At 35.2% G+C, this 15,475-nt stretch overlaps 1 protein-coding gene across 3 annotated transcripts in view; it reads left to right on the top strand.

Moving 5' to 3' along the window:
• The window catches only part of LRRC49 (leucine rich repeat containing 49), a 39,778-nt gene extending 24,509 nt beyond the window's left edge, over positions 1-15,269 (top strand). For all 3 annotated transcript variants that reach the window (XM_030228290.2, XM_018913783.3, XM_050978460.1), the window contains exons 10-16: positions 590-673; positions 3,404-3,555; positions 5,501-5,738; positions 6,957-7,142; positions 11,003-11,112; positions 11,777-11,930; positions 13,912-15,269. In XM_030228290.2, the coding sequence (XP_030084150.1) occupies positions 590-673; positions 3,404-3,555; positions 5,501-5,738; positions 6,957-7,142; positions 11,003-11,112; positions 11,777-11,930; positions 13,912-14,118 (1,131 nt within the window). In that variant the 3' untranslated portion in view covers positions 14,119-15,269. The remainder of the gene's footprint in view (positions 1-589; positions 674-3,403; positions 3,556-5,500; positions 5,739-6,956; positions 7,143-11,002; positions 11,113-11,776; positions 11,931-13,911) is intronic.
• The last annotated feature ends 206 nt before the right edge of the window (positions 15,270-15,475 follow it).

The following is a 15,475-nucleotide window of genomic DNA, read 5'->3' as shown; positions in this document are numbered from 1 at the left end:
ACTTCGTGATTAGACAATAATGTTGATGAGGCATAATGGTCATGGAATAGCTAACTTAGAAAATGTTCTGTTCTTCTCAAGTTCTGTTGCTGATTGAAAAAAGCCAGGTCCTGGAAACAGATTATAATGGTGAAAATTAATCCTGGATTATGATTCAAGCATAACTAGAACCCAGCTTTATTTCTCTGTGTGTTTTTTTACAAAAAAAAAAAAAAATCTTGCTAATTGCAAAAACTACTACAAAAATATGAAGATGTATTGCAATGTCATATCTAAAAATATTTTTCATGGTCATCATATGCTTTATACTTTTTCAAAGACTCTTACATATATTACTTTTAACTAGCTTTATCTTCAGCATTTTTATCTGAGTAGTTATTCATTCTGTTTATCTTGACTTACTTATAATTAACAATTTGATTGGTTTTAATAGTATTTAGAAACATTAGGATGATAAAAATTCTAAAATTGTGTTAAAATGAAAATTTATGTTTCAAATACCAACACAAGAACATAATTTATCAGTAATACTTTTCAGAACTGGCTTAGTTCCTCCCTTTAGGAATTTGTTTTCCTTTTTTTCCTTCAGGAGGAAGAAAGACGTATGGCATCTATTGCAGCAAGGAAAGAGGAAGAAAGGAAGCGTGAAAGCCATAGACAGACCTTGCTTAAGGTATTGTCATGGCTGTTCTAAGGTTACTGTAAACCAGTTCACAGCCATAATTTATATCCCAATTTTTTGTTGCAGATATTATATTATATATCCCAATATGCCTCTGTCTATTTTCACAGCTTCAGCACTGCACTCCATGATTGAAACTCTGTTCAGTCAAATATGCAAGGTACAGTTTAGCAGAAAGCCATGTTGAACACGAGTGTGATACATGTCAGTGGATGGCAAACGTCGTTTTCCTAAATCCAGGCTAAAGTAAAGAACTTCTCCAGGGATTTCACATTCCTTGGTCTCCCCTTTCCAGGTGAACACTCTGGCTGCAGCCATGCAGGGTGTTCTGCAGTAGTTTTTCCTTTGTTTTTTTCCTGTTGAATTTATTCCTTTCTGTGGATGGAGTGAAGGGGCCCTGAGGGCACAGGCAGACTCCAGCTGTGTCTCTGTCATCAGAACTCTGCTCTGTCTTATCTCCCAGGCCAGCTGTCCTGCTTGGTGCTGACACACACGAGACAGCAGTGCCCCACCAGGGAACACCCTGGTGCCCTCTGGAACACTCTTCATGGGGCTGCTGACTGCATGAGCTGTGCTCCTAATAGGAGACCAAAGATCCAGAATCTAAGAGTGTCTTCATTCCATTTGCTGTGTGAATATCACCATTTGGCTCCAAATCCCTTTTTTAGAGAAAAAAAAGTGCCTACTTTTTTTTTTTTTTTTTTTTTTTTTTTGTCAGCCAGTAATGCCTATGCAGTCTCTTTCAATTTGGAAGTCAAATAAATAAGAAATGTTCATGTCCATATTAAGTTCCCTAGGTAAAATCATATTTCATGAAGGGAATTAGACTGGATTAGTTGCAGGAGGCCATAAGAAGTAGAGCAAACATACATAACTGAATAATAAAAAGACACAAATGTTAACGGTATGTTAAAAGTTGTTTTAAGTGTACCAAAACCCCCCAAGAACCTAAACATATGAATGGGTGGGGGAATATTTGTGGCCAGTGAATAAGAATATGTTTTGATTTCTTGTATATTTGTATCCTTGTATATTTCTATTTAATTTAAAAATATTGGTATAATAAAATAAGGCTTAGCTATGGTTTGAGGGGTGATTTTGGGTTTTTAAGCAGTGTGTTTCTTTGGTTTTGGTATTTCTTCTTTCCCTGCAAGATACTGATGTATTTAAAGTATCTTCAGATCTGAAGTGTTGGTGGTAGATCTTAGTAGCATCAAGAAATGGAAAATTAGTAAAGAATTTTCACACATGACATTGTCTCATGATGTTGAAAATGTCTCTCTGACTAGAAGAAAAAACATTAGGTATTTATTTGTAGTTCATGTTCTTAACCATTGATGTAATGTTTCCTTGTAGCAGAGAGATTGTTTCTCTTGGTGGCCTACATTTTGAGGTGCTTTTTGCTAGTGGAAAATTTCCTTAAAAGAAAAAATATTTTTAACACCTAGTATCATCATTAATCAATTTCAACATTACATTTTAGACTTTAATTTTATCAAAGTATATTTCCTAACTTCAAACAGTTAAGTGGCATAACAGTCAAATACCAATATTTTTCATATGATTTGATGATTTTGTAGATTTTCCTTTGTCAATGGCTTTTTTCAGGCTTTTTTCCTGTTCCACACATTTGAATTGAAGGAACAAATATGCTCATAGATAAAATGTCCAGCAAAGAAAATTCTCAACTATAGGTTTCTTCACAGTTAAATCTGAAAAAAATATTTAGAGAACTACGTTCTGCAATTTTCTTTTACCATTTCATTTCTCCAACATTTCTTATGGTATATGAAGTGTAAATGAAATTATAGGCACTCATTCAGTAGCAAACAATTGCTGTTTTCTTGTATGCACTGCTTTGAAAATGTTTATTTCACCAATGTTATCTCTTCTTTTTCCCTTGCTGATACTTGTCTGCCCAGAATTTTTTCATCTCTTTTTCCAGACTTCTTTTTTATTGCTTCCAACCCACTCTTCTGGGAAAGCTTGAGATGTGCTTTGAAATGTATAGAGAATGTCATTCTTTTCCAACAGTGGTTGAACTTAATATTTACTGGAACAAGAGAAAGTTACTGCTAGCAGAATCTTCACACTTGTAAAATTTGCTTTATGTAAAAGGAATACAGTGAAATTTTTGAAGTTCTGTAGGAATCCAGCAGCCCACATCTGAGGGCTAACAAAGAGGTAGAGCTGTACAGTAATTGAAGTTGAGACCCTCAGCTTTGAGAACCAACAGAATTTTCTGAAGATTAATGTGATAAAAAACACTGATGATTCCAACTTCCCTCCCTTTCTGTGACATGGAGCTCAGTCATTGTGGAAGTTTGTAAGTGCTGAGCAGCCAGTACTCTCTAACCAGAGCATCAGAACTCCCTGGGCAAGTGGAACATGAGCTAGAGTTTTGAGCTCTTTAAAATGGAAAAACTTGCAGAAGTAGCAGTTTCCACATCTTAAGTAACTTCCTGCTTTCATAAGCTGTGGATTCATTATGATACTTTTCTTGTTTCTTTATTGCAAATTTTGTGAAATTATGTGGTGGCACTTATGCAAAATAACACTAGAGCAATGCATCGATTTTAGTGCATAACCACCAACCACTAGTACAGTTTCTTCTATTTGAAACCACTTTGAATGTTTTGCTTGAGCAGCACATTTCAGAACAAACAAATGTGCTGGTCCTGCTCTGCCCTGCCTTATAGTGCCTTGTGTATCTCGTTTCAGGAGAAGAAGCGGTTAACGATTGGTAACATCGCTCGGCAGTGGGAGATCCAGCAGAACCAAATTGCTCTTGAGGCTTCTTTAAACAAAGATAAAGAAAATGAGCCCTGCCAGATCAATGGCAGTGCTGCATATGTATTTCCTGAAGAAAGCAGGTATTTTATTTGGTGATGCTTTTACCTGTTCAAGTCTTCAGTTCCAGGTTTCAACCTCTCACCACTGAGATCTCGCTGTTTCATTATCAAAAGTACAATATATGCACAGCAACCCTGAAAAGATGGTTTACTTTGCTTTTGACCATTAGTAATAAGTAACATGTTTAGAAAGAAATAGAGCAGCAACTCATTGCCTAAGGAAGTGCAAGTTAAATTATTATGTGATTTTGCTAAATAAAGAACAACTTCATGTTTACAAGAAATGTTAAATGTGAATTCCTGAGCCTTCTTGAGGCTGTTCATTTCCTTAATAGCTTAGGTTGTTGCCTTCAGTTTAAATTAACAAAATGAAGTTGTATGAGAATTATGAAGATTTGTAATCTCTCTGTGTATCAAGAAATTTTGTAGTTGAATTCAGGCTCTTAGTTTGAACTGCAGCATCTTTTATTGGACTGCTTTCACACCCATGCAATAACAGTAGCAGTTACCAGACTTAGTTTTATTCTCAAGATAATTTTAGTGTTTTTTGGTTTAAAGGATATTATTTTTGCTTATTTGCATCTAAAAAAAAGGCAATGTAGCCAGAAACCACTGCAGAACTTAATGAGCAGTGTGTGCCTTGGATTGGCTAAAACCAAAGTAGCACTTCAACCTTGGCTAGCTCGGGCAAATGCCTGAAAAAATTGTCTGCACAAATTCAATAGCAAGTACAGCTTCCTGCTGTCCCTGGTCAATGCTGTACATGTCAGGGATGCTCAGGATGTCTTTTTCTCTTGCAAGCAGAACCCATCTGAGTTTCAGTCTTTTATAGCTGGAACCGGTTCTTATCTCCAGTCAAGTGCTGCATCTTTTGAACCCCTTTTTCCTTTGCATTTTTAAATTGCCATCATCTTTTCTATTCTTGTGCTTCCAAAGCTTTCCCCTGAATGCATTTACCCACTGCTTTCTTGCCTGCTTGGTTTCTTTGCCATTTAATTCAGTGTTGGTAATCCCTCCCCCATGACCGTGGTAGTTTGACAGTTAATGAACTATTAATGAAGAAATTCCCATTGCTTGAGAAAGGATGCTGTTTTGATGTATGTGTTTTATCATAGTGAAGAATTGCAAGATGAGCTACTAGGCAATAAAATTGCAGGTGAAATTCAGAATAGAAAGTAATTAGAGCCTCTCATATGAAGTGGTGGGATCAACATTTTCAGCTGAGTGAAATTTTAGAGTTCTGATTCTTATTGTCAAGAGAACATCAGTCAAATGATTGCTATTAGTCATAATACATTAATAAGACTAAACATGTCGTAAAGAATAAAGTAATAACAATCATCACATAACTTTCTAAACCTGTAATTTGTGCTTATCCTGAGGTCTATGTATACTTTAGGTCCAGCCAGATGAGTGCATCATGTTTGAAGTAGGACAAAAAGAGATAGTATTTATTGCTTAATTTTAAAATTGCTCTTGTGAATTGGAAAGATCACATTATTTGAAAGAAACGTTTGAGTTATTGCTTATGTCCACTTTTACACTGCACATAGCAAACAGAATGTGAAGGGGACGTTGCTTAAATAAATACATTGATTGAAGCTTAATTTAGATATCTAAAGCAACACAAAACATGCCAAGTTAGCATTCTGAGCTAAAATTTTAAAGCCAGTTTTTAAATATTAATGGACTTTTTATTTAATTCAACCCCACCACCAACTCAAATACACCCAGACCCTTTCTGCTGAAGAAGTAGAACAAATACAGTGTTACTTGATGGAAGAAGGGTTTTCCAGCCTTTAGTGTATTTGAACCAGATGGGGTACTGAAAATGAATGAATGCTGAGAAATGCCATTGCATTTGACAGTTGAGTTTAGGTAAAAGAAAGGACTGTTATTTGGTAGAGTGATGATATTATTTCAAAATCATCTCATTTATATCACTGTATTTTTATTTCCTCTACAGATCTCTCGACACAATCCTGAGCAGTGCAGTACAAGGCTTGTCTGTTCTGGAGTCTCATTTAGTGGAGGTTGAAGGAGACACCCTTGGCTTGTATGGTGCTGGGGCACTGGAGTGCCTGGATCGAAACTGGAGTGTTCAAACTGCTGGCATTATTGCCACAGTCTCCTTTATGTTCATAGAATTTGATGAAATTGTTCAAGTGTTGGCAAAACTGAAGACGAAATTTCCTAATTGTGTGGTGAGCATGCCTCATGTTTCAGCTCTGAACAGCTATGGAATATGGTTTGTCTAATAGACCCTTACTTTGGCATAGCCCCCCACTAAGTGCTTTCATGTGAATAGATACAGTTAAGAATTGCATATTTCCTTCTGTTATAATGGTAACCTTGATACTTAAAAATTAATCATTTAAATTTAGATTTATTTTCAGACTTATTTATGTTTCTTTTAATTCCTTTGATCTACCTAAGTATTTTTAAGTTGCAAAACTTGTGTGTCAATACAGTGTTGTTCTGTATATTGTTATGGATCCATGGTATCAGGAAGACTTCATTTGTGTAGTGAGCTCCAAGAGCAAATTGCTGATAGGATAAAAAGATGAAGATTAGAAGGAATAGCTGACTAAATCTGAAATTCCTCAGTTCTTGATGGAGAAAAGCAACATGAATGAGAAGTCTCTTCAGTTTCTCTTTTTTCCTTAGTCATTCAACTCAGTCATTTTGATGCAAATGGTACAATAGAGATAACAAACATAAGCAACTTGTAGCTCAGATTGATTGGCTCTGCAGCTCCGTGCTGCTTCTGAAGATTTTGAGTCTAACAAAACTTAATAGTTTAATTGAGACTGATACATTTGTGGGGAGCTCAAGTCAAAATTATCTGTTTTAATGAAAACATTGTTTCACTGTGTGTGGGGGACAATTTGTGGGCAATAGCAGAATCATAACTAAATATTTATCTTCACCATCAACTTTTCCCCCTTGCTTTTCCCACATTAATGCTGCTGTGCGGCACACACCATGCCCATAGGAACGTTAGTGTAGGGCAGGCTATGATTTAGGCCAGAACCCTGTGCCTGAAAAGGGCAGAATATTTTAAAAGCATGTATTGTTCTTACTTTTATCAGTAGACATTGCAGGTGCTTTACTTGTAGAATTAAATTAGACATTGTTTAAGTAGTATCATTGCTTTATGTAACATTGGAAATATTCCTGCTTTAAGTAAAGAATTTACAAATTGCTTGGGGCTTGTAACGTTGACCTCTCTAGTAAAAGTAATACAACCCTTGGTTGCTACACTGATGTGTTTTGCTACAGAGACCTCAAATGAAATGAGCTCTGTTGCTTCATCAGACACGAGTGTTACAGTTTGAAAATGGAGTGGCACAGAGTAGAATCACTGTGTTCACTCTTTATTCTTTCCCTATTTATTTTATTGGGGTTTGAACTTCTTTTAGCACCTGAAGTTTAAGGAGACAAATCTTGTGGCGCTGCAGCAGTTCAATGCCTTGGCTGAGATGCATCGCATGGAACAGTTGACAGTTGATCCTCAGGGAAATCCAGTTGTCAACTTCACTTTGTGGAAATACTATGTTCTCTTCAGACTGAACCATTTTAATCTGCAGAAGATAAATGGAGTGAAGGTAGGATGGTGTTGCTTCTTATAATTGCTCTTACAGGATAAATTAGTGTTACTTTTAAAAGAGCAGATAAATTCCTACTGAAATGAGCACATCCCTGTCAGTGTCTTCTCAGTATTAAGGGGGAAAAGATTTAAGTACACTTCACCATGTAATTTCTTGTGCAATTAATATTAAAATTAATATTATTTAATAAAAATATGTGAAAATATTATTAAAGAACTGCACAAAATTGCTTGATTTTAAGAAGCCACTTTTTTATTGTTTTTGAGAAAATTACAGCACTGACATTGAATACTTAGGCAAAAATGTGTTCGACAGACTCCTTGGTAGTTTACTATATATGATTCTATTTTTCATATACAGTATGGTATATGATTCTATTTTTTAATTACAATTGCCATACAATTACCAAAAAATACCATAGAATCATATTTTCTGCTTTAAGACTGTTACAGGAAAAGTCTGTCAAATAGATTTTTAAAAATTTTTTTCTGCTTGCTATGTACAAGATCTTTAGGGTGTATTTTTTGTTGTTGAGTGACCATTTTATGTTTAAATAAATAGAAAGTTAGGACACTAATATTGCTGTTCTTTGTATACTTTGTATTCCCCTTTACATCAATTGAAATTAAATTTATTCAAGCATATAAACCAGCTATTTTATACTTGGGCTTTGATCATAAAGGGGTTGAAAATAGTTACAATGCAACACAATGTATGAATGCACATTCAATTTTAAATGCTAAATAAGTTTAAGAGATGTTATGGAAGTTAATTAGAGCAAAAATAATACACAGCTTTAGCATTTAGATCTGGTATTTTAATTTGGCCATCAACATATGTTTTGGATTAGATATACTTGTTATCTGATCCAGCCAAGGCTGGGTGTTGAGGTTTACTTGGTTTTAGTTGTATAAAATATAGATTGGTTGCTCAGAAGAGTAAGAGTGGGTAAAGAGCTTAAATGAATTAACTAGCAAGGAAAGGATGGAAATAGGGCTCACTCCAACAGCAGTGTCTTGAAAAGGAAGAAAATATAATGATAATAATTCCATGCAAATATAGAATAACTGCAAATTTAGTACTTTGCTGGAAAAATGCTCTTCAAATTTTATTTAAAAAATAGAAAGTTTATTTCTTTTTTTACTACATCATATTTTCAAAATCTGCTTGTGATTCAGATGAAAAGCAAATAGATAATTCCTGTGTTTGGTCTTCATTGAGAGAAAGTAACGCAACTGTTTGAGTAGACTTTTTGTTACAATCTCAAGGTCAACAACTTCAGACTCTGAGGGAAAACTTTGTATTTAATAGTTCTTGGGGATTAATTTAGTAAACGGAGCACATGTAGCACAGCATGATTTTATGTAGGACATATATCAGATCTTAAAAATGTATGACAAGAACATTTTTGTCTTCCACAAACTTTTTCAGCCAGACCATACTACATGAAGATGTGCATATAGAGTTTTTTTCTAGTGTCATTAATCATTTGAAAAGTGTCTTAGCTAAGCAGAAGAAAGAGATGAGCTCTGATTGCTGTTTTTCATTACCCTACAGCAAAAGTCATGATATTCAGCTTTGCAGATGTGTATTACCTATTGGATTAACATGAGTAATAAAAAATTCTATTTCAATGTAAAGAACACAACCCCTGAAGTGATTCTCAGACCTTAGATCAGCCCTAAATAACAGTTCCAGATGACAGAAAGGGAAATGTGCAGATTCTGCTGTTCTGATTGCCATTTGTGTGCAGTGTTTGTGGAAACAATATTGTGTTGTCAGCTCTGAGGTACGCAGAGTTGCAAAGTAAAAGCAATATGTACTAACTGAATTGACTAAATAAATTGCATCACTCTAGCACTATTAAACTGTTAAAAAACCTCTTTAAAAAACCTTTTATTTTCTCCCCATCCTTCCCCCATCATTCCAGTTAATATTCCAGGCTAGAAGCTGAGTGTTGGTCTCCCCCTAACAACTGATTCTGTGCTCTTGCCCAATTGTTACATTTACTAACTGTGAAGAAGAAAATTGTCTTTATTGAGATACTACTTGAAATTCTTCCAGTGATAGTAATCTCAGATTAATTCTAAACTCAGATTAATTCTAAATTGTCAAGGTTTGAAGTTACCAAGCCCTCCAAACTGCTGTCCACCCAGTGGTAAGGAATAGAGTGTGACAGATGCATCCCTTAGCCTGAGCAGGGCCTGCTGGCACAGTCAGGGCCTGTTCTGTGCACTTGGCAAGGAGCAGGCATAAAGCCTTACATTTATGTGATACTACCGTTATAATCTTTTTGTGATTAATGGAGCAAACAATGCCCTGCACTAAGATAGAGACCATGAGTTTCTGTGAGCTGGAGACTGTATTCAGCATTGCTGTCTCTGTTGACCTGGTCCTTATGCTTCTCTTAACATAAATAAATACATTAAAATCACTTATTTCTCCAGCAGGCATTTCTGCCTACACTGGGCTTTGTTTCCCTTGCTGCCTTCTGTGCTCTTTGTTTTAGACCTTGCTTCTGTTACTGACTGTTCAGCAAGGTCATCTACTCCTAGGCTACTAAGTAAGACTTACTTAATTTTTAAGTGAAAATTAACAACTCCACTGTAAAAATGGAATTGACTTTACATTTCTAATTTCCTGATCTGTGTTTTGACTGAATTTACCCCTGCATTATGCTATTGCAGTATACTTCAGGCAAGTGTAGATTGTATAGTCTCTGAACATTACACAAGCATACAATAAAAATCTGTTAATGTGGATCAAAATTCCATTTTATGCTCACATTTCAATAACACAGAATACAAAGTTTGTCTGGAAGTGCTTAGTAAATATTGTGAGTATTGAAGTGTATTTAATAATGGGTTGCTCTCTCAAAGTATGTTATAGGATGAATGGAAATTAAATTTCATCCAGAAGTTAAGAAGTCAATGAGTAAGTTTCATTGTCCAGTGTTATCCAGGTCAGATTTCGTGATCATAAAGATTGCTTTTGCACTCAGTACAAAGCCAGGAGTCCAGAAACTGTGCCAACAAACTTTTGGCAGTTGAAGTCAGTTCATAGTCTGGCCATCAGGGAGAAACACAGGCCACGGTCTCCAGAGATTACAAGCCAAGACAAACAAAAAATGGTAACCACCACCACCAAAGAATGAATCTTTTCCACTTTCTTTACACTTTTCAATTTTGTATAAAATGAATCCTAAAAAGTTTTCAACCGCTGAAAGTTAGTTTAAAGAGCAGCTGGAACTTAATATTGAAACAACAGTATGGTAGACATTTAGAGAAATATAATGAGTGAACACTTATTTTCAGGAGCTGAAAAATACAGAGAAATATTTTTCCTCTAAAGCCTCTCTTTTATAAAACCTTTTCCATGATGCTGCCAAAATAAGAGAGTCTGTAAGTTATCTTTTCACATGTGCATGCCCAGAATCTTTCTGTTTCTCCAGCATAACTTAATCAGAAATTTTCCAGTAGACCTTTTGTAAGTGCATGCAGTATGGAGCAGAATTAATATGTCTGGCCTTCAGAAAATAAATGTAAGAAACCTTTTTAAAATACCTCACTTCACACAGACTATCATGAAGCACAGGCAGCATGTATATCCATTAAAATATCCAGAATGACAGGAAATAAACCAAGCACCAGTACCTCATCTGGTTTCTTCTAAAATACATTTAAAGTGCCAGTAGAAGCAAGTCTATGTTTTGAAGATGTGCCTGCAACAGATCTGTGTGCAGTGTTCTATATAACAAATTTCAGTCAATTCTCAATGTACATATGTAATGAAATATGAATGTGCTAATTTTGAAATCTAGTTTTTCTTCTTTTTCTCCCCTTCCTACTCTCTCACAGGTTACTGAAAGTGACATTGTAAAGGCAGAAAGGCTCTTTGGCATTCTGGCATATGTGGCATCCTCAGAGCTGCCTCATTACCGCATGCTTTCATTATTTGGAGAATCCAGGTAAAATACAAGCAACAGGACTGCAGTTTGTCCAGAACGTGTTGTTTAACTCTTTTGCACACTGTTATAATAAATTCATTTTAGGTAAAGAGATGAAAAATTCACAAATTCCATCTTCTAGAAGATAGGTGCTCTGCATAATGCACAGGTGTTACCATCTCCTGGTCTGTGTAGCCAGAGGTTTTCCCAGAACCTGTATGAAGTCTGCTGAGGAGGTGAAAAGGAATGTGCACACAAATGAACTGCATGTTCAATTCTGCATTTGTACTGGGATTGCTGAAGACTTGTGGACCTTCATGATGAGAACTGGTTATTTTTAGTGGGTATTTTATAGTGGGTAATTAACTGTTAACAGATTTAAGAGTTATAAAAAAGGGTGCCAAACCCCCCTATTTTTAGTCTTCTATAGGCAAATACTTAGTAAAAGTTAAAGCTGCAAGACTTCCTATTTAGGAGATGCTATGTGGTAAATATCAGAGTCAATTGTTTAGAGACAAATTTATGAAGGGACATCTAGAGTCATACGTAATTGAATAACTTGAGGATGCAAAGTACTTTAAAGCTCAAAAATGTATGTTCAAAAGGAGAACCCCCCCTCACAATAGCTAGAAACATCTGCACTTAAAAGTTTTGAATAATTAGAATTGTAAATCTTGTTTCACAGGAGGAAGCAATTCCATTATTTGCTGGAGGGAAAAGGAAAGAAATCTGGAGTTGGGAGTGAGGAAAATAGTGATAACAGAAGTAGTGGAGGGGAAAGCACAGCTCGAGCAACGCTGAATTACATGACAAAAGATTTTCATATGGAAAAGCTTGAGGTATAATATATCATTACAAAATATTTACATTTTCTGTTAGGTAACTGTAGGCTACTGATCTTTGAATTTATCTGTGTCAAGTTTCAGTTGTGCTATTGAGAATGGTGGTTTTAAAAGATCCCTGCTAAATGTATTTACATATCTGATCAAACATTTTATCTACCTGATCTTTTCCTCACAATACTGGAAAATGTTCAGTTTCTGTCCTTGGTGAAGTGATTCCTAAACAATGCCACAGTCTCAGAAATCCATTCTCAATTACAAGCCATATGGAATGAACATAATTTTTTTTAGGAAGAAAAATGTGTATTGTCCATGTTAGATTTTCCCTGAATGAATTGGTTAAGAACACCTTCAGACTACACATGAGATAGTGCAGACTGCAGTAATAAAAAGCTGCTTCCTAGCTTTTAAGTGAGCTACAGGAAAATAAATATATAGGCAAAGTACTAGGTTTAATTATTAATAAAATTGCAAGCTGGCTTGTTTCAGACAAGGGCATCAGTCACGCTTGTTTTAGTTTGCATTTTTGATCTACTAACTCTTTTGCTCGGGAGAATATGATTTTTTCAGCCACAATCTCCCTTCTGAGCAATCATCATGAGTTCTAACTGTAGGCACTCTGCTTTCCACATTTGTCCCATTGTTTGCTTTTTGATTATGTGGAAATATGTAAATCCTGTAGTGTAAGAAATTAAATCAAATTCAGTAATCACTGAATCTTTTATTCCACTGTGGTTTTATTATCTCAGATCCACAGCATAAAAAGGAAATGGTGACTGCATATGTGGAGAGTTTAAATTAAGAAAACATTTTAGTCTCAAAAATTGTGATAGCTCTTAAATCTTTGAATGGCATGGAGTAAGACAGTGAAATACTCCTGTTGTACTTTACCACTGAACCAGCCCTATAATAAAAGAAAGTAAGCTTAGTGTTTGTACAGTCCGTTAAATAAATGTGTTGTTTTCTCTTCCCAGTGCAGCAATTCCCACCTTGTCCTTTGCTGTAGCATTGTGCATGTGGCAGCAGGTACTGCAGGGTGTCACAAGAGTACATTCTGGCCAAAAGGACTCCTTCCAGGTCCCCAGCAGCAGTAAACTAACATCACAAATGTGGCTGAAGAAGTGTATTGCTAAAGATGTCAGTCTTGGATCTTTGATTAATAATTTGGGTTTTTAGCTGAAACTGCTGGAAAGCATTTTGTCACCTTTATTAGTCACTAAAAACTTTTGTTTTGGTGGCCTGAAGCATGATCTAACATTTCTAACAATGCTGCCATTCAAACTAGTTAGATATTTATCTCCAATCTAACTTACTGTTGAAAGCTTAAGGCATTTTATAGAAAGTTTGCAGAAGCAGGCATTAATACAGTTTGAGTTATTAAAATGCAGAGCTAGTAGTTACACAAAGCATAGTATCTTTTTATTATTTTTAAAGGTTCAGCTTGCTTCAGTATCTAATGTAATACACATTAGGAACCAGCACTTGCCAGTGACTGTGGAAAAGGATGAGTACTGGCATGTTTTTCTATGACCATGTTCTTGTTAGGGCAGGTAGAGAAATATCTACTTTTCAACTGCTGTACTATAAAGATGAAATTCTGGGAAGGGAGAAAAGGAAAAGTAGTTTAGTATTTAATAATTTCTGTAAATTTTCACTGCTATGCCAGAAAGCAACACAAATTGTAATGCTGTTAACAGATATTTATATAATTACTTGAAAGTTAATTTCAGATACATTAATTACTTAATATAGTATGAATATTTTGAATACATTAAGGTTCTGTCACACTCATAAAAGCCTGGACATATACCCTGGGCCATGCAACTTAAAACCAGGGGGAGAAAGTACACAACAGCATTTGCCAGCTAATTGCTGTGTTCTTTAATTCATTCCATTTTTGAGAGGGTTTTTGTGGATTTGCTCTTGATTAACCTTTTTTCCTTTTTTCAATACATTGTGTAATTTTTCTCTCCTGCAGGAAATCAAAGAGAGAAAAACATTTTGCCAGACATACGTTGAGAGCTTAGTGAAAGAAGCAGCTGACATCAATATGAAGAATGAATCCTTGCAGAAGCTCTGGCCTCAGCTGTTCATTGAACTTGTCCGAGATGCAGTGCTGGAAATACGCAATAAAAACTCCTACATGAAACTCTGCCTCCAGAGGATCACTGAGCAGAAACAGTAGAGTCCAGGCTTTTGGTTCACTGTTCTCTCATGTTTTACAAACATAAACCAATAGAATAGAAAATTATCATCACTAAGGCATACCTCGCTTCCTCCCCCCAAAGGGATGCCTTTAAATCTTGACTCTTATTAGTTTTGAAATAACATTTATTTTCATAGTGCTTTACCAATGCTTACTTGCTATCTAAAGTGATAGCAAAGAAATGACTTGGTGATTGTTTTACTAAGTTCTTGTTTATTTTTTTTCTGCTACCCTGAATTCTGTAGTGCTACAGCATTGATTTTTAAGGAACAAATTTACAAAACTTGCGTTATTTTTATTGAACACTTTTCAATTGTCACATTTTTGACTGCTGCTGTTTAAAAAACCCAAGAATAGTAGCTAAATTTTTTATGACCAGAACCTAATAAATTATTTTACACCCTGAACTCGATGAAGACTTATTTTTGTTGTTTAATTTGTCAGATTATAGAATACTTTTGCACATGAGAGTGCTCAGAATATTGACATGTAATTAGCCTAATTGTCAACTGGAAAAATCGCCCAAACTTAATTTCAAATGTTTTTTGTTAATGTTACCAAGGTTGTGTAAATTGTTTGAGGTAAAATATGATTCCAGGTTATGCTCACTTGAGCTTTATTTTTATTTTGTTAAAATATGTTAGTGTAATTTATTTTGTTTCTTGCTTACTAACTTATTAACTTCTGAGGTTTGCCAAGATCAAATGAGCTAAAATGCATGCATTACATTTGGTAGGGAGACTGATAACTACTATTCAGTTGTAATTCATTTCTGTGACTCTGTGAAAATTTCATAGTATCAATAAAAATAAATTCTTCACTTTTACCTTTCACAGATACTATAAAGAAGTACTGTGTGCAAAGAAAAGACTTAATGCTGCATGAAGAGACGAGACAGCACTTGCCCCAAAATCATCTGAAGGGGTAGAAAAAAACCCCATTCCATAGTACAGTAACTACCACAATAAACAGCTTGCCAGCTTCTGTCCAGAAATTGAATCTAGGAAGTGTTAGCAAGTGCAGCCTATTGCCATGGATGGCATTCAGATGCAGGTAGAAAGTTGTGCCATTTAAATTTAATTTTTTAGTTCCGTTGTATCTTAACTAAAACAATCCAAAACCTTTGTGCATTTTTTACTTAATTAAAACTGTTCTTATTTTACTTGGGCTCATTTATAAAAAAGAAACTAAAGAAAACTTCCTGCCAAGATTTCTATGACTCAAAGGTAAGTTTATTTTTAAACTGTATCTTGAAGGTATTTTCTGTCAAAGTAGAGATGCAGATACAGTTTAATGAGTTTTTATGCCCAGAAAATCATGGAAGGTTTGGGTTGGA

Source organism: Serinus canaria, chromosome 10 (genome assembly GCF_022539315.1).
Source record: "Serinus canaria isolate serCan28SL12 chromosome 10, serCan2020, whole genome shotgun sequence".
Classification (NCBI taxonomy): domain Eukaryota; kingdom Metazoa; phylum Chordata; class Aves; order Passeriformes; family Fringillidae; genus Serinus; species Serinus canaria.
Note: the sequence above shows the minus strand (reverse complement) of the source record. Positions and strands in the feature narration are given on the sequence as shown.